This window comes from Tauraco erythrolophus, chromosome 5 (assembly GCF_009769465.1).
Source record: "Tauraco erythrolophus isolate bTauEry1 chromosome 5, bTauEry1.pri, whole genome shotgun sequence".
In the NCBI taxonomy this organism is placed as follows: domain Eukaryota; kingdom Metazoa; phylum Chordata; class Aves; order Musophagiformes; family Musophagidae; genus Tauraco; species Tauraco erythrolophus.
In genome coordinates this window covers 3,402,399-3,423,197 of record NC_141469.1, presented here as the reverse complement: position 1 = coordinate 3,423,197, position 20,799 = coordinate 3,402,399, and the positions used below count along the sequence as shown (strand labels likewise).

General features: G+C 46.4%; 1 protein-coding gene across 2 annotated transcripts in view; it reads left to right on the top strand.

Annotated features, from left to right (window-relative positions):
• Window positions 1-348: 348 nt before the first annotated feature.
• The window catches only part of ALPK1 (alpha kinase 1), a 28,537-nt gene continuing 8,086 nt past the window's right edge, over window positions 349-20,799 (top strand). For both annotated transcript variants that reach the window (XM_086611787.1, XM_086611786.1), the window contains exons 1-6: window positions 349-498; window positions 4,800-4,954; window positions 15,546-15,744; window positions 16,833-16,892; window positions 18,475-18,561; window positions 19,811-19,887. In XM_086611787.1, the coding sequence (XP_086467913.1) occupies window positions 378-498; window positions 4,800-4,954; window positions 15,546-15,744; window positions 16,833-16,892; window positions 18,475-18,561; window positions 19,811-19,887 (699 nt within the window). In that variant the 5' untranslated portion in view covers window positions 349-377. The remainder of the gene's footprint in view (window positions 499-4,799; window positions 4,955-15,545; window positions 15,745-16,832; window positions 16,893-18,474; window positions 18,562-19,810; window positions 19,888-20,799) is intronic.

Here is a 20,799-nt window from a genome sequence, read left to right as displayed (position 1 = left end):
CTTGGGCACAGTCTGGCTAGTCACTTCTCTGCTCGGGGTTCCACAGCTCTGCTGAAGAGCCCGTCCTTTCTCCCTGACACATGGGAGATGTTCGCCTCGTACAGTGTCACTGAGACCCCGCAGTAATTTCACATACCCCTCTAATCAAGTCCTCCGAGCCTGTCATGTTTTTTCATGTATTTCCCCTATTATTTCTCTCTGCTTCAGCTTTTCAGATAATTGATGACACTTTAGTTAATCGTTTTCTCCCTTCTTTGTTCGCCAGGTACCTCAGCCTTGAAGGGATCCTTTTCATGTAGAATCCGTGTCTTCTCTTAAGTAATTGATCACTGTGCACCCGGGGACCCCCAATTCACAGCCGAGCAGAATCAGCCCTCATGAATAATCAAAACGCCGCGGCCGTGCTGCTGCAGGAGTGCAAGCAAGCTCTGGACGCTCTCCTGTCGGCCAAGGCTGACACGGGCGAGGAAGATGAGCGAGAATTCCGGCGGTGCCAAGGTGAGGTGCCCAGGAGAGGTGGTGGGACCATGGTGGCAGCCGCTGGTCCTCAGCCCTGCCCTATTTTTCTTCTCCTGGCAGATGAGTGTCAAGAGATGCCTGGATTTTGAGGCCATGAATGGGATGCGGGCTACAGGCAGGCAGGGAAAGAAGTCCACTTTGTTGCAGTGAATTGCTGTCAGTTCTAATTTTAGGCTTCAGTAAACATGAGGCTGTAAGGAACAGTTTAGTTTGGGAAGAACAATGCCCAAAAGTTTGCTGATGCACATAAATTTCAGTTATTAAAAAAAAAAAGAAAGAAGGGAAAAAAAAAAGGATGCAACTTCTGAATAAGGGCACATATTTCCTCTCTTTTCATAGGAACCAGGGGAGGGCCTTTTCTGTTTGTCAGCTTTTCTTTATATATTTAAGAGCGCATTGCCTGAATCTTTATCTTGTAAAATGTGTGTGACCTCTATAAGTGGTGTCCAAAGAAAAAAAACCAAACTTGCAATATCCATCTTGAAAGGAAAATCCATGCCAGTTAATGGCTGGAATAAATAAATGGGGGAAGGAAGCATTTGTTTTAATGCTGGTATTACATGCTGGAAACCAGCATTTATTTTGGTGTTGCTGTGGTGCTTTGAGAGTGGTTTGTGAAAAGAAAAATACTATTTCAGAATTTCAGTGGCTATCTAGTTCATGTCAATCATGAAAGGATGTCATAGATATGGTTCAGTTTTCTCTAGGTTCAGATTTGGAGGGCTACGTAACTTCATTGCCACAACTTTTTTTTATTCATGAAATAAAAGCCGCATTTGAACTGCTGAACTTGTTTTTATTACACCTTTTTGGTACAGGGTAGGGAGGTTAGGTATTCCTTTCTGCCACGCAGCAAAACAACTTCAGCAAGTACGGAAGAAGATAGTAAAGGATGAAGGTGAAATTTTTTTTTGGGGAAAAAAAGGCACTAGCAATAAACTACAACAAAATCTATTAATGTGCAGATTTCCTTTGCATGACACATCTGCAGTACTGGCCGTTTTCCAGTTCCGTGTTCATAATGTTTAGTTTTGCTTTGCATGAATGATTCGGCCATAACATTAATTTGATCTTTAAAATCCTTTGTTGGTCTCGGAGCATGGAGCCGTTGGGAATGTTTTTCTGACCATCCTTGTTCTTGCTGGGAGGTCAGCTGCCTCTTTCTGAAGCACCTAAGTCTGTCTGCAGCGGAGGGTGGCATGAGTTTATGTTCTGGATACTGGAAGATTTTCCTCTTCTTTTTTTTTGTTTTCAACAAAGGGTACTTTGTTTCCTCATCACGAATTCTTTTAAGTTTCATTGTGAGTATTTAGAATAGGGCTCTTGAACTCCTAATCAGGTAGCGCTTTTTTCCCTCTCATCCTCCTCCCTCCTTTTCTCCTATTAAATACCCCAAAGCCCAAAGTATGAGAAATAATCAGTTTAGTTCCAGATAAGGTAAATCAGTGCCCTTATAATCACTCCATTAGACATGGTCCTTCAGGTAAACCGCTTCAGGAAATGGAGGATCAGAGCCTGAAGTGATGCTCGGGCTGTTCCGAGGACCGTGTTCCCCATCAGCTGAAAGAAAAATACCCAGCAGCGAGGCGGTGACAGTGACATTCATAACTGCTGGGGCGCTCTCCCCGGGAAAGGCTCTCAGCTTCGGGGGGACCCTTCCAGCGTGGGAGCGGAGGGGGTTTCTTGGCCCCCCTCTCCTCCCGGGGCTGCCTTTGTTTGCCTCGGCTTTCGCAGACGGGGCGCAGGAGGAACTGAAAGCCAAACATGTATAAAGGGCTGGGAGAGCGGAGAGGGGGAGCGTGTCTTTCTCTCACTTTAGCTGATGGGGCAGAATAGGTGCTCGATGGGTCTAGATTACTTTTTTTATTGCTTTTTAGGCTAGAAATCATTCCAGTCCAGAAGTCCAAAGTTATGTGCCAGTTCAGCCTTCGTTAATTAATGAATTTATATTGCCTGTGGTGAGAACACCTATTTGTTACAAGAGTAAACTCTTGTTCTGGGAGTTGAATTTTAGCCGAAAGCTGCAGGGCTGTTTGCACCAGCTCCCAACTCGTTGGTGGATGTTCTTGTGATGCAACATCATTTTATTATCACTAACAGACTAATTGTCTCTATTTCCATGTGGTGACAACTAAAAGTCACAGCAAGGCTCGAAGTGGTGTCCTGTTAGGCATACACGAATGTCCAACCTCAAAGATGGCTGAAGGCTCCTAAATTGCCAAATCTTTCTGAAAATGTTACCCTGGTTTCCTTTCCTAACCAGATGGGCAGCAGTAACTGCTGAGGATGCCTCTTGAAAAAAATCCAAGTTCAATATTAGAGAATCGGGCCGTTTTCTTTGTTCTTCAGTACATCGAGTAGGAGAGGGTTTAAGGTTTAGTTAAGGATAACATGGAAAACGGGAACAAGAGGACAGCGATAATACTTCTATGCTTTAGAGAGAAAATACCAATATCCACTGGTTATTTCCATAGTTGCTGCCACTATTATTTTTTCATAATTTAGTGTTATTTAAGTAGGCATGAGTTCATGTGGGAAAGATGGAAGAAGGTGGTAGAGCAGGAGACACAAAGGCTGGCTGTGTAAGCGTCCTATTTCTCTAGATCCCTCCCCAAAATGTCAGTCCTGTGGGATCATATGGGAAAACGTGCTTGTTGTGAGTGCTTTCAGGCTCCCCTCATCTTCATTTGGAAAAAATTTTGGGAAGCTCGCTCTTCCCCCTACTACACAGGGGAATAAAAGCCCTCTGTCCACCATTTCATGTTCCTTGTGATGAGATGGTTATCCCTGCTCCCGCACTGTTTTTGCGGTGAGGAGTGTGAGAGTAGGAGCGGGACCTCCTCTCTTCTCCAGCTCTGCTGCTTGGCCACCTTGCAACGGCGTGGAGGGCTGAGCCCTCCAGATGCTGCTTCAGAAGGACAAGGAAACACGGCTGCGCGTGAAGCTGGGTGTGTAACAGGAAGCACGTCCACAGCTGCAGCAACAAGTGAGAAAACGTGGGTTGGAATAAGTGAGATATTTTTAAAGGTGACTTTTTGGAAAAAGGGCCTTAAATACCCGACTTCCTACTTTTTCCTGGGAAAAACGTCCTGGTGAATTTGAGCACTGTGATGTGAGCATGAAACAGACTTTTCATATAGTGTATTATCTACAGTCATCCGTAAAGGATTGATAAAAAACTATGTAATAATATATTTATTGCATTGCCTCGTTAAAGCAATGATGGTCTCTGAGCAGAGTTTCTTCTGGGGATTAATGTCCAGAAGGGGCTCGATCTGCAGCTGATGATCACCATTATCCCCATCTGGTCAATAATCCTTGTTAATCCACTTTTATTGGCCAGAGAGTCTGCCCGGCCGTGTGGTTTGCACAGCACACTTAGGCTCCAGCTTCACCTCTGTTTCCAGGAAAACCAAAACATGGGCTGCAGCTGAAGGGACAAATCCAAGCCTGGATCTCTAAGTGTGAGCTCCTACTAGATGTGGCATCTTTAGTCGGGTCAGGTTGGAGATCCCACTGAAGCCCATGGTTATATGGGAGGCAAAGGGCCAGCCCGGGGAGGGAGCAGGGCATGGGCCTAGGCTGAATTGCGCTCTTGCCTTGAGAGCTCTGTCACACCACTGGAGGATCAGGGGCCAGATGTGGGAGCTGGGAGTAGTTTGCCCTCATCCAAAAAAAACCGCAAAAATAAATTAGGAAAATCTGTCTTTTTGACTCTTTTGTGCTTGGCCTTGGGAAGAAAGTTGGTAGAGAAGCTGTGCTTTGGGTAGGGTTTGGAAACTCTCCAGTGACAAGTGTGAAGACTGGGATTTCCGTGTGGCTCTGTGCTGGCCGTGCTTGGGTGGAAGCATGCCTGGACCAAGGTCACCTTCTTCTCTAAACTTCTTTTTAACTTCTGTTGCAATTTGCAAGAGAAATGCAGAAGCTCAGGCCACCTCCACAGCTGGTGTGAATTACTTGGCTAAGCAGGCTGGGGAGAAGAGTAGCTCTTCATGCTCAGGCAGCCACCAGCCAGTGTGACTTCCTGCTAAAAGCCTTTTTCATGGCTGATGGCTCCCATTTACCTGGAGGGCAGAGCAGCTAAGAGTAATGGATGACAGGGCAGCTCACCTTCCCTCTTGATGAGGCCACCAGCCTCTTAGCAAGAGCTAATAGCTGGTAGCAACTGGGAGAAGGTCCGAGAGGGAGGAGAGATCTGCTTTTTGTGGGGTAGGTGCTCTGTCGTAACTGTTGAGACTGAACCTGCTGCAATGTCTTTACCTGCTCTTTGACCTTTTCAGCTTTGCTTCCTGAGGACTTGAGGACCCTTCTGGAGGAGGCAAAGGAAATGAAGTGGCCCTTTGTGCCGGAGAAGTGGCAATACAAACAAGACCTCAGCCCGGAAGACAAAACAAACCTACAAGATAAGATCAGCGCCAGGCTCCTTGATTTGCTGGTATGAACTTGAACACACCCGTTGCGTTAAACTTCTCACTGAGGTGCTAGAGGGTACACAGAGCCCTGGGTAGGTGCTATCACCTGTGGGTTCAGGGGCTTGCTTTTTTGCGCTGTGGCAGCAGCAGTGGAGGAACTGCCTTGTCAAACAGGTGAGTGAGTTGGTGTTGGGATGGGACTTTTCACAAAGGCCAAAGGGCTGAAGCAGGGATGTGACTTTGGTTTGTTTTGGTCCTCAGACGAGAGAGTGACCCAGAAGCTACATGCAGTTTCTGGTTATTCTTTTGTTAAAGTTGCTATAAAGCAACACATGTGAATCACTGTGTCCTCCTGGGGACACAGCTCACCTTCATGTCACCACTGCATCATCTTCCAAGGGAAGGCAAGTCCTGTGCTCTGCTGCTGCGACCAAGCCAAGGTTGGGAGCTGTGCCTCAGGGTTAGGCTTCTGGTCTGTTAGCTACGTAGCTCGCGGTGGATCGGTGTGCAACACCACGCGAGGCTGTTGGTTTGAGGTCTCGCTGGAACTTGACGTTTTATGTGCTGGGAAGACAAAATGGGTTCAAGTGATCAAGTTTTGAGTGCGTTCAGGCATGTGGCTGCCGCTGTGCCAGGAAAAAATTGTCTAGGTAGTCTTGACAAAGACGTTGCAGAGCGAGGGCTCCGGCTGTGCCTTGTCTGGAAGCGATCTCAGAGGTACGTAGGGGTTGTCCATGCATTGAGCACCTTGCAGAACCACCACCTCGTTCCCTGAAATGCACAGTGATGACTTTGATTGCATTTCTGCTGTTTCTACTCAATTTCATGCTCAGCCCAGACTAGTTCGGGCACTTGCTATGTCCGTTCCTCTCTTTTCACTGGGGGATTCTGTTTCTGTTTCCACTACAGTAATGTGCACCTCTTCCCTCAAGAACAGGCAGTAAACCAAAACTAAAATGCTGAATTTTTATGTAAAGTTTTTTAAAAATCCTATGAATTTGAGAAGAACACTGTGCCTTGTTTAACTCAGCGCTGCTAGGAGGCAGTGAGGATTACTTGCTTTAGCTTGCGCAATTGATCACCTGCTTTTCTTTTTTCAAGGAAATTACTTGACAGGATCCCTTTAGAGGACCAAAACTGGCCAAAATCTAGGCAGGAAAGGCGAGAATTTAAATGTGACTTTTTCTGTGAGTAAAAGATACTTGCCTGTGTTAGGAGTTGCAGGATCCAAATGGCGCTTGGGGATCCCGTCCTGTAAGGTGAGGAGTTGGAGCTTAAGGACTAGAAAGTGACAGGAAATATGGATTGCTTTTTGTTTTCCTGATTTTTCTCGAGGACGTGTCAGGTGTGACTTGTAGCAGATAGAGGACTCTTTGTTCCAATGGTAAATGTACTGTCTAGACTAATGAGTATCCCTTTGGCAGGACAGATACGAAGTAAAGATGAGGTTTGTGTGATTTTGGGGGTGGTTTGTTTGGGTTTTTTTTGCTTACTGTGGTGCACGTATGAAGCCAACACTGTCCCATTCCTCATGGGAAGGGGCAGTTCAGCCTGAATACCTGGGGTTTGGGGCAGGGAGGTCTGGCCCTGCTGAAATCCCAGCTGCAAAACTGTTGTGAACTCCAAGGTGGCCAGGAGATTTCACCTGCTTCGGAGTAAGCCCTGCTGGAGTAAGGCCAGCACATTTGGCTTGAGGGCCATGATGACTCTGAACAGCCATGAGAAGCTGAGAAAAGCCAACTGTGAGGCTGGAAGGTGTCAGCCACAGCATCCCGCGTTGTAGGGATCTTGAATTTATTCAGGGGGAGCGGGGAGTGGTTGCTTCTTGGGTTTTTATTTCCTTTTTCTCTTTGTTGTGTGTGGCCTCGGACAGAAATTTATGGCAGAGGTTGACCTCCTTTACAATCGCCGCGCAGCGCTCCAACCTCACAGCGTTTGTCTGCTTTCTCCCGGGATCAACACCTGCAGTAAACTCCCGGAGAGACCTGGCTAGATGGGAGATTAATGTGGCTGTAATAGTGGAGCAGTGTTGGCGGCGTTCTGCCCTCTCCCCAGGTAGACGGATCGTTGCTGAGATGATACCAATTATTTATTGCTGAAACATCTGTTGATAACTGCAGCTGCCCTTGTTAAACAAAGCATGTCATGGGGTCAGAGACTATAGGGACCTCAAATCTAACCGCGTGCGACTTTCAGACCATTCACCGTCACCCCCTGAAGTCCGTTGGTTACCGTTGTCTTCAGTGCTTCATCCTGAGGTTGGAGATACTTTGGAAACGTTGCGCTGCCTTTGCCCATGTGCTTTGAAGTATTATTTCATCTTAGTCGGTAATTTATATTCCAGTGCCATTGTACCACGGGAAAAAGGGAAAACCTTTTTTGTTTCCCATTTAATGGTAGATAGACTGACATTTTGACCTGTATTATTAGTATTAGTCAGGAAAAGGGATTTTTTTTTTCCGCCCTTTATCCATTCCTTCCCCTCCCCTTTTTTTTTAAATAAAATTTCAAGGCAGAGTGAAGGCTGCTTCACTTGGAATAAAAAGCTGGGGAGGAAAGTGAGGCTGAAGAGAAGTGATTGCAGTGTGATGAGGAAAAATAAAAGTCTTGAGCAACTTTTTTCTTCTTTTTTTTTTTTTTCATGAGGGACAGAAGGATAATTTAATTCTCCGGAGGAGAAAAAAAAAAATAAGTCTTTGTCGATTTATTGTTCAGAAAAACCTTTACATTTTCTTCAACTCTGTTTATTTTAATTTGCCATGCTTCAAACAAGCTCATAAACCGTAATTGATGACATTTAGAAAGTGCTTTGAGATCCAGGAGTGAAAGGCACTCGATTACCATAACACACTGGCAGAGCTGCCTACCAGGGCTCACGGTGAGGGTGTTTTACTCTGCGAGTAGGCTCAAAAGCTCCCTGAGACCAGCACAGTGAGTAAGCGGATTAGGCTTGGGCTTCAAGGGTTTGCCTTACTGTTGGGCTTGAAAAAGTGGGATACCCGTTGCCGGCGGCTGCGTGCTAGCTGGACGCATCAAGAAGGCAAAGCCACCTGCAGCCTTTTGAAGTGCTGCTCTTGTTGCCGTGGGCTGCTGGTTACCTCTGGCCAGAGCAGCAGGAAGGCATGGCAAAACCAGTTCCAGGGGAGCAGTGGTGAGCCGGGCTCGTTGTGGTGCTCTCGTGCCGCAGCCTCGGTTCAATGGGAGACATGCTGCTGCCGGCGCAGGGCTCGGGCAGGTTTTGGCAACGTGCACCAACTTTTCGTCCCTCCTCCCACCCTGTCTCCACTATATGATATTTTTGGACCTCCCTAGGGATTGTAAGGCAACAGATTTACTGTGATCCTTGAGGCAAACCAGCACTTCTGGTTTTACACAATCTTTGTGTCTTATCGAAGGGGTGGTTGTTTTTTGTTTGTTTTTTTTTTTTTTGTTTGGGGTTGATTTGATGTTTTTCTCATTTTCTCTGCTGGTGATTGACCAACCAATTCAAAGGCTACCCCGGTTCAACAAACTCGACATGAGGTTTTCCACGTTTTTCATGGCAGGCTTTGAGAGACTCCCTGTCAGCTGCTATAGGCTGGCAAACCAAGCCCATCCTGCAGCCCCCGTCTCAGCCAGAACACTCTCTTTGATGGGAATCTGTGCTGGGGTTTGAAGGGCGATAACCACTACCTGTATCCAAAGCAAAAACTGAGAAGCACTGTGATTTTTATTTTGAACAAATGGAAACAAAATCAGATTGTAACAGCATCCTTGCTGACAAGTATAAATGAAGAAATATAGGTTTTGCTCTCTAAACGCCACGTGTGGTGTCAGGTTTGGATTGGGGCTGTGGATCCAAACGGGAGGCTGCTGGGGGTTAGGTACCCTTCCTGGAGACCTTCGCTATCCCAAGTGATGGAGATAACCTTACAGTGGATGACCAGCCAATAGAGGGCAACATGCCCATGTAGATGTAGAGTTTGATCGCACAAACCTGGTTGTGGATTGCGTTGAAGGACAACTCTAGCCACACGGGTGGTTCTCTTATGAGATGAGTCATGCCAGAATAAGATTTTAATTATTTTTTTAAAGATTGGAGCTCGTTTGTCAAGTCGTTGTAACGATGTGGAGCTTTACTTAATTTTTATCGTACGTATCACTAGTTCCTGCATCCAGGCTTAGGCATTCAGCCATGGACCAGGATCTGCTGAGACAGTGTGAATACAAAAGGAAAAGCCCCCAAGAGTAGGGGTCCTGCAGGTCCCTTTGCACCCACTGCAGGGAGCTGTCTGTGCAGGCTGACCGAGTGCTCCTTGCCATGGGTGAGGGAGGGTGGATCCTGGCCCTGCTGGCACAGAATCTCATAGGAGCTAATGGCAATATTGAAATAGAGTAGAAAATAAGGCCCTGCAGCCTTTGCCTGGGCCTTGGCTAATTAGGTGATGGATTGCCATTAGGGAAACTGTTCTGAGAGACGTGCCCTAACTACCCTTTGGGGGGTGTGTGGCACTTAAGGGCTGGGAGCCTTTGAAAAAGAGCTGAAGAGGGGGCTGAGGATTTAGTTTTCTTCTCCTTCTAGCTGTTGGTGTGGTAACAGGAAAACTCAAGTCTTAAATTGTAGCCCTGGGATCTTGGTTGTTCAGGCTGACCTTTTGCTACCTGCCTTATAAGAGCTGCTCTTGGGTGATCCCAGTGAAACAGAGAGTGATGTAGGGGAGAGCTGTGGCTTTGGGCTGAATTCATCTCAAAACGGAATCCGTGGCACCCCAGCCTCCCTTACGCCACACAACCCCTAACGCTTTCTAGGTGAAAACATGTTGGAGATGAGGTGTAGGCAGGAGAGCTTCAGCTGTCCACGGTGACAGCCCTGATACTGCCAGCGTGTGTGATGCCATGAAGTGTTCAGTGGAAAAAATGCGAAGTGTGATCCTGAGTACCGGCAGGGCTGTCAGTTCACTTGGTTCATGGGGTAGGATATTTTCCTTTTCAAATGTGGTCTCATGGAGTGTTTCCTCCTTGGAAAAGACTTTACATGTTGTATTACTGAGATAGCAAAGTCGTGTTTTCCTTCCGACTTAAACTACTTCTCAGATGGGTTGATGTTGTGAGGACACAGGTTTGGTAAAGAGACTCTTGGATTTTTAGCTGGTTATAATGGTCTTGATGCCACACTCTCAGCGCAGAGAGGCTGTCACTGGCACTTAAGCTGTTTTTACGTATTAAAATATCTCCTTTAACGTACTGTTTTAATGTACCACAGGGAATGGCCACAGTAGTTGATAAATAGCCTAGAGCTTCAGCTCAGCAGCACAAATCAGGGCCACAAAATGATTGTTGCGCCTGTCCTTGGTAATAATGAAGAACAGGTACTCCTGCAGAGGACGGCAGTCCCCCAAATCCCTGCTTCCTTGTCATGAGACCCCCAGAAACTCTCCCTCGATGAGCTTCCTCGGCACTTTAAAGGGTTCTGCTTCTGTTCTCGCCCCAAAATGCTGCCGTTAAGCAGCCTGACCTATCTGCTGAGCAACCTGGTCTAGTGGAAGGAGTCCCTGCCCATGGCAGGGGGATTAGAACAAGATGATCTTTGAGGTCCCTTCCAACCCAAACCATTCCATGATCCTGTGCTGCTTTTCTCCCTCCTGAGACCCCTCAAGTTCATCATGCTGATGGTCCTCCCACTTGCCCCCACGGACAGGTGCTCTCACTTCGTCACTGCTACCCAACACTGAGAGCTACATGCCAACAGCACCTTGAACAGGATGGGTGCCTCTTGGGCTTTGTGTTGATGGGCTGTGGGAGGCCCTTGCTATCCTGCAAGGGACGGAGCTGGTCCTGCCAGCAGGACTTTATGGGCACTGCTTTGCTGCAGCTTTGCTTCCTGCAGACAACAACAGCTCTTGACTAGAGAGTGGATGCTGAGAGCAGCACATGCAATGTCCCAGTAGCAGTAAAATTAAATTGGTGGCAAGGTGAATTGCAAAAAAAAAAATAAAGGAGGACTCTTGAGAAAAGCGAGAGTTACTCTCACTCTAGTACTTCGTCAGTTGGTGAAGCAAGATGTGGTCGGTTGTAAAAACCTGACCCGTTCCGTGGTGTTTTGAGCTGCTAATAATGGACCTAATGCTGCTCCCATTGAATAAAAGCCCAACTCTCCATTGCCTTCAGGATGAATAACTTGAGCTAATTAACAGCTTCAGAAGCTCATGCTGGTAAATGGGGCTCTGGGCTGCTCTGAGCAGAGAGGAAGGTCTCCAGGAGCTTCTCACTCCTCAGCCTGCAGCTATTTACTGTGTGACCTGACTGTCCTGCGTTGCAAGCGTATCCGTTTGCACCTCGCAGACAGGCTTTCTTCTGCCCATCACGGAGGTGGTAGGAGGCTTAATTCCTTGTTATTTGTCGAGTGGGCTCTGATTGCCAGCTGAAAGGCGGAGATTGATAGAGAAGTCCTGTGTGGTGACAGCAGCTTTGGTCTCTTGGAAAGACAGGCTTTGCTAACAGCGCGTGGGGTAAAAGGGTGAAAGACTTGAGCCGAATGCATTGGTGTTGTGACTCTGTGTTTAATCTGACAGGGGACGAACGTGGGGGGAAAGAAAACGGGGCAATTTGTTAGGGTTCAGTGAAGTGCTAACTAGGAACAGCTCTTGGGAGAGGAACTGAAGCACCTGGAAGTACGTGGTCCTGACACTCCTGCCTTGTGCACCGAGTTAAAAATTCTTTGTTGACTGCTCTTGGGTTTTGTGTTTGTGGGTTTTTTTTAAGATTTTAAGCACTAAAACAACCTGAGACGAATGGATGTAAGCAAACGTAGAAATCCAGAGTGTCTGTTAAACTGTGGGGAAACAAATCGAAATGATTCCTACCCCTGCTTGCTAACCTCACCGCTTGCGGAGGTGTTTTTCCAAAGGGGACCTTTCTGAGCACACGGACTCGGGGGGTGGGTCACCTCCAGGATTGTTGCTTTATAAAGAGGGCAGAGAGAGTGGATTAAATCAATATTTCATTTATTTGGGCTTGTAATTCCTCTTCCATCAGCTGCCACATTAAGATTTTCCCCTATTTTCTTCCCCTCCTCCTCGTCCTTATTTACTATGCACCAATAATTTCCCTTTGACGCTTTCCTGCCAGTCCTAGTGCCAGATGGCCCCGGTTCTGAGCTTTCTCCCCTCTCTTGGGAGCGGCCCCCATTGTCAATGCAAAGGAGGCGTCGTGGCTTTGAACCCGAAGCTGGGACCCAAACTTCAGCCCCGGCGCGAGGAGGAGCTAACCCACTAATGCAGGAAACCATGCAAACAGCACACCCTCCCACTCATTGCCGTTAAGGGGAAAAAAAAACACCCCACCCCACACCAAACCCTCCACTAAAGGCTGTTTTGCATTTTCCCCGATGGTCCGTGTATAGAAATCCGGCGCAAATTTAATTCTCTCACCACCTGATTCCACTTCCCAGCCGCGAGGTTCCCTTTGTGTCACAAACTCAATTAGACGTGTGCCTTTCGCGGCGCGGACACAGATGCAGAAACAAAGTGGGAGCTTCTCCCCCTCTCTCGGCTTTAAAGCCATAAAGGAAGGGAGTAAATCCATTTAGGGTGCTAACTCGCTACGCGGAACGACGTGTCCGGCTGTGGCGAGCGGCGCCGGGTTCCTGATGGCCGAGTTGGGGTGGGCTGTGGCATCCTGGGAGACAAACGGGTTTGGCTCGGGCTGGGCTGGGTGACAGGGAGCCGCTGCCCTGTTTCATTCTGGACTGGCACGGGGAGGGTCTTAGGGTGCGTGCCTGGCACGCCGGTGCATTAGCTGTAGGTGCTGAGGAATTTTTCCAGCCGCACGAGCTGGCAGGGAATGAAAGGAGCGGGTATTAATATCTTGGTGTCCTGCTCGGAACAGGGGGGACAGCATTGCCAAGATTGACACGAAACCGTGTTGGTGTGTGCCACACAGCGTGCGGCCCTGCCTTTTTTTAAAAAAAAAAAAAATAGCCAAGTTTCTCTCCCTGGCTTGACTTTTCTCCATTTTGTGTCCGTTTGGGTTTGGAGAGGGACACAAGAGGTTTCGGCATTGAGCGCGGAGTTAAATTATGCAGCTGCAAGACTGCCAGGCCCTTCAGAATAGGATGCTTCGTTTAGATTTTCCACAATGCTATTGAAGTGCTTATTTTCCTCCTGAAGAGACACAAACAGATGCAAACTTCTGTAAACACTTTAGAAATGAATTCAGTGAGTTTGGCCTCTCAGCAGTGCTCAATAGCTGACAGAAAAATGTCTAATTAGTGCAAGTGGAAATAATAGGGCCACTTGGATTCCTTCCATCCTCCTCCAAGTCTACTTTTCCTAGGAACTCAAAGGCTCTTTTGTTTGGTAGGTCACCCTCTCTCAGGCTTTTGTGCTCCGATCTATTAAAGGAAGAAGGGGAGGAAGAAAAAAAATAGATTAGGCGATGCTCTGTGCTTAAATATATGGCCTGTTGATGAGCATTTCGAATGGCTGGTTCGCAGTGTCAGTTTACAGGTGCTTGGAGAAGGGGATTCCTCCATTGTTGGCCGGCACAAGCGGAGTTGTGCGTGCCCGGCTCCAGGAATCCTTTTCAAGTGCCATCCTCTTAGAAAATCCAGCTTGGGCTCAGGGAAAAAAAAAAAAAAAAAAGGAAATTTGTACAAATCCGCCTTGCTGAAGTGCAAACAAGTTGGCAAATACTTGCCACGGATGGGTGCTGCGAGCCGGCGTCCGTGGCGTATGCCGTAGTCTCTTCTCTGAACGGTTTGACGTGGGCTTTGTCTTTTTGATGCTCAAAATGAAGAAGGAGTCTCGCTGTCAGATTGTGGGGCTCTGAGCTAAAAGCCAAGAGAAGAGCAACGAGACTGGGGAGGGGTCCAAGAAGCCGGAGTGGTGTCCGAAGCAGTTGGTGGACGTTGCTGTCTCTGGCTCGGCCCACGTGCTCACACAAGGAAGGCAAGGGAAGGAGACATGCTAAGACAAAAACGGGAGACAGCTGCCAAACTTGATGTTTTAGTGTGGACTGTGACAAAGTTTTCTTGGCCATATCATATCTTCTAATGGTGCTGTGGGGCTTGATCCTCCCTGCCCTGTGTTGCCTTTACTCTGTCATGAGTAGAGTTGCTCACTGACATGAGTGAGATGAGAAACACATCCTTTTACTGAATAGGCTCCGTATGGTTTAAGGTGTATTCTGTGTTTTTCTTTCCTCTTGTGAATGACTGCACTGAAAAGCAGTACTTGACCGTTGCCACCTCCCAGGTGTTGGAGCCAGACCGGGCAGCAGGAAGCCGGACTGTCCAGAGGCAGCGTGAGGCTGCTGCGTGGCTGGTGGTCAGGTCAAGGCACCCATGAGGCTCTGTAGCTGCAGAGGTGGTTACTTCCTCACAGCTGACGGCTGTAGGTGTTCCAGCAGATGTTCCAGTGAATCAATGACTGGGTGCCATCTTCCCTGTCCTGTGTGACAAACCTGTAGAAAGGGAATCACATGGATGTCAGCATGTGGAGCACCAAACCCTACCCACCACGAGAAGGGGTTGATTTTCAGTAGAGGTCCCCAGGCCCTTGTGGACTTCGGCAACCGCGATGAGGCCGCATGCCTCCTCATGACTGTCCGCTTAACAGCATGCTCTCTTAGGAGCTCTGACTGATTCCTTGTGCTGGTGTGATGGCTCCACTGCTGTGTGAATCCAAGGGAGTTCATACCGACTTAGCAGTCATGAAAGATGACTTGCAGGGAAAAAACATCAGGCTCTTGGCCTGTTTCGTTGTTTGTGGTGTACAAAAGAGTGGATGCCTTGAGCTACGTTTAGGATGATGGCTACACTGACCATTTCCAGTCTTTCCAGACTCATGTTTCCCTTTAAAACTAATTGTTGTTACTGCCAATAATCTGTTGGACATGATTTAAATTCCTTAACAGACCACCAAAAATCCTAAACAACAATGAGAAAGACCCCTGCCCCCCCCCCCCCCCCCCCCCCCCCCGAAAATCAGCCGTGATATCTACAGCTCAAACCAAATAAACAGGTGGAACTTTCCTATCTTAAAAACGAAAATATGATCAATGGCTTTAAACTGAAAAGGGGAGATTTAGATGAGATGTAAGGAAGAAATTTTTTACAGTGAGGGTGGTGAGGCACTGGGACAGGTTGCCCAGAGAAGTTGTGGCTGCCCCATCCTGTTCAAGGCCAGGTTGGATGAGGCTTTGGGCAACCTGGTGTACTAGAAGGTGTCCCTACCCATGGCAGGGTGGTTGGAACGAGATCATCTTTGAGGTCCCTTCCAACCCAAGCCGTTCTATGATCAGGAATAGTCATAATTGTAGGTTATGATAAATCCTATCTGATCACTGCCACAAAGACTTTCTCTGTTATGCAAACACCTTAGAATGTAGAGATGATTAGGCGAGTAGAAATTGCGAGACAGCCTTTTGATTGCTAGTGAATATTTTCTTCTCGTAGTGTTCAGTACTTCACTCGCTGTAAAACTGCGTAGCAAATAACTACGGATATCCCATCTGTTCTAAACTGGTCCGTAGGCGGCACCGTTAGGCAGAGGGTTATTAAAACTGGGTCCTTTCTGTCGACGGTGCGAGGTGGGTTTCTCCAAGGCTGCCTCACAGCGCTGGTTTTCTTTTCAGGTTTATTTGAAAGCCTCCATCATGGTCAAGGACTGCGTAACGGCAGCTGCTATTGTATTCCTGATTGACCGGTTCCTGTACTGGATCGACGCCTCCAGCCAACTTCTCCGGATTGCCAAGGGTTTGCACAGGCTGCAGCCCGCCACGCCGATCGGTCCGCAGGTGCTCATCCGCCAGGCTCGCCTCTCCGCCAACACAGGTACTGCTCCCTTCTCTCGACTCCAGCCCGACTAGGAGCTGCTTGACTTGGAAGAAGACACTTTGTCCTTTGCTGGGGATGACATGCTCACGGCCCCGGTGCCATCTTTTCAAACGGACAGCCCACTCTCAGCCCCCTTGAGCCCTCCCAGCTCTTCTCACTAGCACAAAGGGGCTGGTATAAAGGGTTTCAGAGCCAAAAGCAGGAGAGAAAATTGTGAAAGGGTGTGGAAAATACTAATTGGAGCTTTTGTTCCTTAACAAATCTTCCCTGCTGGTTTCAAACAGGGATATCTGAATTGCTATACTTCTGACCAAGGGCCTTGAAAAAGTAAATTAGAACCTTGGCATTTTCTCTGCACTGTCCCAGCTGCTTTTTTATTTTTTTTTTTCAGTGGGACCACTTGACTATGCAAACAATGACACTTACAACTCCTTGAGGATAAACTGATTGGTAAAAAAAAAAAGCAATTCCATCATTCCTATAACGTAGGCAACACCTGAAGGATTTTTAATGTATCTTCCTACTGTCCTACTGGGGAGAAGAAAAAAAAGCCAGACAAACCTGCTATGAAAAACCCAACTGAGGAATCTTTTATTTGCAGAAGAGAGAGCTATAAATTCTTTACACAGCTATTTTTCTTTGTGGCTGTGGACTTTTCGTGCTCCCATGGCCATGCTGTCTGCGTCCTGGCACACTCCAGTTGATGGGCTAGAGATTCCCCTCCTGGTGAACTCCCCAGAGAGACCAAAACGGGTTTACAAAACCCCGTGTTTCCTTGGGACAGAACCTGGCAGCTCTGTTGCTGAAGGAAGCAGGCTAGACTGCTTCCTTCTGCAAAAGCAACAAGAGCAGGGAATGCCAGCCAGTGGGGTGGCCAGCAGCTCGGTGCCTGCCCCAGTCCTGTTGCCCCCTCCCCTGCTCTGAGCCTTGTTTGGAAAGTTCAGTCCCAGTGTGGACCTGCTGACGGTGCTGGGAGGAAGAGTACGTTTTGCTGGGGCTTTCACTGATGAATATTTTGGTTCACTTCACGCCACACGATAATGTTTTTATATTCATTTTCTATCTTTTGTTTTATTTTTAATCAGGTAAACTTTTAAAAGCTGAATATATCCTAAGCAACCTTATTAATGACAACGGAGCAACAGGTATTTTTATATATTTTTTTTTCCAATTTGGTAGTTGCTGTCCTGGTGGGGTTTTTTAAACTAATTTGAACGGTCACACAAGTTTCCGATAGATCTGACCTCAGTAATGATTCCTTACCATCACGTGTCTCTTTTCTTCACCATTCTTTGTCACAATGTGGAAACTGCAACTTTGCTTTCAAATTTCCGTAATTTGTCCTTGTATATCTTCACTTGAGTGGGAAAATGTTCTGGATTGACAGCCTTCCTACTGATTTCTCTGGCCAGAGAACTTGAGAACGTGGACCAATTTCAAGCAACTGACTGCCTAGACCACTAAGACAACTTCCTTCCTCCCGAAAAATCCAGTTAGAGTAATGCTGATCTTCTGAACTAAATGAATACTTTATTCTAGACCTGTAGCAGACTGCAGTGTGATTATTTGATATCTTTTGGGGTTAAGAAAAAAAGAGAGCAAGTCCTGATTCTTAGAGCACTTTATTCTATTGCTGGATAGACATGCAAAACTGTACAAAAGGGATGATTCCTTCATGCATGATGCTGTCTGTAGAAATTTTCTTTTCTTAACCTTTGTTCAACGACTCTACTGCTGGTTGTGTGGCTCGTTTCAGATCTGGAGGGATGTGTAGTATTTCTGATGGTAAGAATTTATTAATTTGAACAGACATCTGTAATTATTATTTAGTTATGGTTTTGAGACAATTTATTTTAGGGATTTATTTGTTCTCCGTTTTCTTAGCCTTCAGGTTTTATTTAGTCGATACATTCAGATGTCTCTACAACCGTGAAACTTAAAACATTCAAGAAGCCTATTCTGGGTTTTGTTGGTTTGTTTTTCATGTGAAACTGAGATTATTGTCCAAGAAGGCCTTCAGGCAAAAGAGCTTTAAACAAAATACCAGCTATGGCTATTAAAGGAGAACTGGCTATGTGATCACGCTGTTCTTTTAAGACTATGTTAATAATATTCAGCGATAATAGGTGTTTATTTGACATGGAAGATGTGTTGCTCAACAGGTAATGTCATGCTGAGAACTGCAGTGAAATGTTTGCAATACTTAAGAAAGCTTAGTGATTTTTATTTCATATTCTATTTGGAAATCTGATACAGATTTGATAACAAAAGACTCTGTGTGACTAACCATACTGCATTAACATGAAAACTTTTGTTTCAATCTTCATAAGATGGTGATACCCGAAAAGAAAACACGTTTTGTCGATGGTTAAATGTATTGTGCTCTGCTCTGTATGCTGGTGACAGCGAAGATATCTCATGTTAATCCTTGTGACTGGTTTTCAGTGGAATTTTGTACAATATTTATGTGCCATGACTCTGTTACTGCGCAGAAGAGAGGCACCTTCCACTTATTAGATTGTTTTTATGCACCAAATAGCTGTCACTCAAGCTGCGTGCCCCTAACTCACTGTCACTTTGTGGTCTATCTGCCTGTAAGCCCTGGCTCAAACCAGCTGAATTTAATGGGGAGGATCCTGGCAATTTACTGGGATTTAGGTTACCCTGAGAGGCTTAAAATGACAGCAGCATTTTTCATCCTTCACTGACTTTTCACTCTTTCTGCAGGTACCTGGCGATACGCGAAGGAAAGCGATCGGATTCTTGTTCAGTCAGTCTGCTTACAAATCAGAGGACAGATCCTCCAAAAGCTTGGTAAGGGTTTTTTGTATAAAAGTCTGCTCAAGGTTTTTCCCTGGTTTTTTTCCCTTTGCAGTCAAGCTTTAAAATGGTGCCTTTGGCCTGCGTCAGGGTTTTAGCTTGTGTAGAACACCTACCTGGTGCCCCTAACACAGCCACAGAAGATGAGTTGTACGCCCATCTCTCTGCAGCGAGGACCTAGAGCCATGTACCAAGCCAATGCATTTTAGAAATTAGCATTTTCTGATAAGATTAATAGTAAGTCTCTGCTCTTGTGAGACCCCACCTCGAATACTGCATCCAGTTCTGGTGTCCCCACCATAAGAGAGACATAGATCTGTTGGAGTGTGTTCACAGGAGGGCCACAAAGATTATCTAGGGGCTGAAGCACCTCTGCTATGAGGACAGGTTGCGGGAGCTGGGATTGTTCAGCCTTGAAAAGAGAAGACTTTGGAGGGACCTAATAGCTGCCTTCCAATACCTGAAGGGAACCTACAGGAAGGCTGGGGAGGGACATTTTACAAGAGTGTCCACTGATAGGACAAGGGGAAATGGGTTTAAGTTGAAGAAGAACAGATTTAGATTATATCTTACGAAGAAATCCTTCAGTACAAGGGTGGTAAGACTATGGAATAGATTGCCCAGAGAAGTTGTGGATGCCCCCTCCCTGGACGTGTTCAAGGCCAGGGTGGACGGAGCCTTGAGTAGTCTGATCTAGTTGAGAGGCGTCCCTGCCCATGACAGGGAGGTTGGATTAGATGATCTCTGAGGTCCCTTCCAGCCTATGCCATTGTATGATTCTAAGTCGAAAAGGCTTCTGAAGTGTCGTTCCCTTTTTCTCTGTGCTACTCTGCTGAAACTTTTCCCAAATTCGCTGTTCCCGAAGGCACGCAGTAGTTTGTCACAGGTACGTCACAGCAATTTTCTCTCTCGAGACAAAAAAATCCCTTGTTTTCAGCATGATGGGCTTCTGCATTCAGAGCTTGGTACTTGAGGCCACCCACCTTAATTTTATGCTTTTGCTGTGACCTTTCATCTTCCATGACTGTTGAGCTGAAGTCTTTTATGATCATAAAATGTGTGTTTATGCACAGGCGAAAGCTAAAGGAAACTAATAAATGCTCGATGTTGCCAAAGCAAAAAAATGCCACGGTGTGGTTTTCTACTGTTTTGCGGCTCCTGACTCAAGCAGGTGTAACACAAACTATTGAAGGACATCTGTAGCTGTGATCTGCTCAGCGACTGTGGTTCTGATTTATTTCAGGGATGTGGTATGAGGCGGCAGAGTTGATTTGGGCTTCAATTGCGGGATATTTCAAACTTCCTCAACCAGATAAAAAGGTAGTATTTCCTTTTCCCTCTGGGTATTCTTGCTAATCTAATGATAGTTCCAGAATAGCTTTTGTGGACTTGAGTAAAGTCTCTTAGCAGTAACGTTTCAATTACACACCTCAGACAGGGTTAACATGCAGGACGAATGCTCTGGCCGAGGTCTGCATTGCACATTGTTTCCGCATGCTTGCACAGGCTTACGGACACCTTTTTTCCTGCAGGGGAATCAAAGTAATAGTTTTCATTAAGCAGAATCAGCTGAAGTGAACCATCACTGAAGGCAGAATGCAGCCACAGATTTTACTTATTTATCTATTTATTAGGACTAAGGCTCAATTTTGTCCTAGTAACAAGCATGTCTATTTGCTGGAGTGTTGACAAGCTGCACTAGGCTGTCTGTTGGGAGTGTTGGATGTTTCCTGGCACTGCAGTATCTGAACACCTTGCAACAGGTCCCCTACCAGTTTTAACACCTTCGTGAGGCTTGGCTGTGCTCATCTTCCCACTGTAGATGAAGCAACAGTCACGCCATGTGTCCGTAGCTAAACAGGAATGTGAACCGAAGTCTTGCAAGTCCTAGGGTGATGCTTTAAGAAGTTTAGTAATTGTACCTCAGTGTAGGATATCCCACAAAACCAGACCTCATCCTCTCTCCTCTGCTGTACCTTAAAGCTTGGCCTCAATCTCAGAATGTTTCTCTAAAAGCAAAGATCTAGGGAATTTTGTTGAAAGGGTACGGATACTTCTTGATGTTCTTAACTATTTAGTTGGGCAGACCCTTAGGTAGCACATGTAAATCAAATCTTCCAGAGAGAGACCGTTAGCAGGTTCACAGATTTATATTTTAAATGTTCGTGTCTTATTTTTCAATTGGTTCTGCAGAACCAATTACAACTCACCAAGAAAACTCAATTAGAAACT